This window comes from Pteropus vampyrus, unplaced genomic scaffold, assembly GCF_000151845.1.
Source record: "Pteropus vampyrus isolate Shadow unplaced genomic scaffold, Pvam_2.0 Scaffold981, whole genome shotgun sequence".
NCBI lineage: Eukaryota > Metazoa > Chordata > Mammalia > Chiroptera > Pteropodidae > Pteropus > Pteropus vampyrus.
Window position 1 is genome coordinate 1,892 of NW_011889762.1, and position 2,310 is coordinate 4,201.

Genomic DNA, 2,310 nt, shown 5'->3' on the forward strand with positions numbered 1-2,310 from the left:
CGCGGCACGCGGAACGCCGGCCCCCGCCGGTGGCCGCCAGCAGCCTGCTTCCCCTCCCCCGTGTGCGCCTGCTCGGTGCCGTCCCTGTGCATCCGCGTGCTCGTTCCCACGTTCCACCCGTGCGGGCTGCAGAGGCCACTGGGAGGGGCGGGACGGAGCAGGAAGGAGCCATGAAAGGAAAATACGGGATGACAAAGATGACTCGAGGACAGACCGAGGGCAGACAGGTGCGCTGAGGGTGGGGACAGCGATAGTCGCTCAGACGCCGGGCACGTTCGCGAGAGTCGCCTCCGCCAGCTCACGTCCTCTGCGAACCTCAGACCGGGACGGATCTGCACACGGGCTTGGCAGGTGCAGGTCGTTAAGGGCCGAGCAGAGTGGAGTGGACACGCGTGGGCCCCAAACCCAATGCCACGGTGGACAGCGGACAGAGGGGCAGCACGTGGTCATATGACTCTCGAAAGGACACACACCGCGTTGTAGGGGTTCCGCCCTCTCGTCCTCACCTGGTCCTGATCACCTCTCAAACAGCCACCTCCGCTGACCTCCCGTGTCGGGTTAGGGCTGCGACATGCACATTTGGGGGAGACCCAGACTTTCGGCTGACAGCCTTCGGTCGCCTGCCTCCCTTCCCGTGACTGGGTCCCTTCTCGGTGGAGGCGGCCACCCCCAGAGTAGGTGCACCCGGCCACACCCTGCCTCCCTTAGTGGACGTCCTCAAGCTCCCCGTGTGTGGGGCCAGCCTTCCCTGGCCCACTGTGGGTCGGCCACCTGCACGAAGACGTGATGTCGGTCTCACACCTGCTTCCTGTGGCTCATGGTGACTCAGCCGAGCTTCTATGGGCACAGGAGCCAAGGCGTGGGTTGTGTGTGCTGCGGTCTGGGCGTCCACGAGGGCAGCCGCCTGCAAGAGGGGCCCCGGGAGGGTGACGCCGTCTCAGCTGGCACGGGAGGCGCCTCATGAGGGGACAGCGCCGACGTCCTGCCCGCCTCGTGGCTGAGAAACAGTTCGTGCGGAGCCGAGTCCGCGTCCCGCTCCGTCCACGTGTTCTGTTCGTCATTTAGAGAAACAGTCTGACGACCGGGCAGCTCGAGCCACAGACACCGATCCGTCCCCGTCCTGGAGGCGGACGTCCGAGATGCAGGTGTGGGCGGGGCCGGTCCCTCCTGGGGCCTCTGCTGGGCATGTGGACGCCATCCCCTCCCCTGTGCTCACGTGGTCCTGCCTTGTGTCTGTGTCCTCATCTCTTACAAGGACACAGTCCCGTGGGATCAGGGCCACCTCCTTGTTCCTCCATCCCGTCTGCAAAGACCTGACTCTGCATCCCGCCACGTTCTGAGGTCCTAGAGATTGAGACCTCCACGTGAACTTGGGGTGTGTGTGCGTGTGTATGTCTGTCTGTCTGGGGACACAGGCTATGCGTCTCTCTGCCTGCCCTTCGTCACTGTCACGTGAAGGTGTCGTGACCGGTGTCCAACTGCTGCCCCCAGACCCCGTCCGTTCTGAAGGCTCCGTGGTCATGCAGACGGCAGGTGCGTGGACACCTGCGTGTCGCTGGGCAGCACGGCCACTTCCGAGGGACGCTGTCTTCAGCTCCCGGTTCCCGTGTCTGCGGTCGCCCTTCTGGAATATTCCGTGGGTGTCCTTCACGCTCTCGCGAGAGAGGCCCCATCTGGTGCGATGTCCGTGTGGCCTTGGGCTCCTCCGTGTCCCGCAGCCTCCGTGACGGTGGCCACGCAGCTCCGTCAGCTTTTTACAGCAACAATTCTTGTTCGATTGCGCTCAAATCTGTAGAACACAAAAGTCACCATCCGAGCCTTTTTTCCGTGTATGCATCAGTGGCATTACGGCCACCGTCACTGCTGCTGGAACCCCGTGCCCAGCCGGCAGCCGCTCATGTCCCCTTCCGTCCCCAGCCCAGCTGGCGGCCTCGAATCGCCTTTCCGCCCCTACGAGCTCACGCATGCTGGCCATTCCCTGCCAACGGAGTCGGCAGTGTTCATCCCCGGGGGGAGAGTGGCTGCTGTCACGTGGCCTGACGTGTCCCCACCCCCGTGTCCTCCCGTCTCCGTGCGCCTGGCGGGGGTGCGGGCTGAGGGCGTGGGTTCCGCATCCTGGGGGTCACGCTGCCTCCCCCCGGCTTTGTGCCCTGGCTTCGTGGGTCACCCTCACCGCATGTAAGGCCAGCTGATTAGCCTCTGCAATTGGCACCTTGAAAGTCAGTCCCCGCCTTGGCCGTAAACGAACTGCGGGACTCGCCTGAGGACAGCCTGGAGGGCAGGGTCACGCGGGCAGCTGCGGGCAGCTAC

General features: G+C 64.8%; 1 protein-coding gene across 1 annotated transcript in view; it reads left to right on the forward strand.

The window, feature by feature from the left end:
* The first annotated feature begins 1,831 nt into the window (after positions 1 to 1,831).
* The window catches only part of LOC105309991 (putative serine/threonine-protein kinase PRKY), an 18,449-nt gene continuing 17,970 nt past the window's right edge, over positions 1,832 to 2,310 (forward strand). Inside the window, exon 1 of the mRNA XM_023526515.1 lies at positions 1,832 to 2,101. Coding sequence (XP_023382283.1) covers positions 1,832 to 2,101 — 270 coding nt within the window. The remainder of the gene's footprint in view (positions 2,102 to 2,310) is intronic.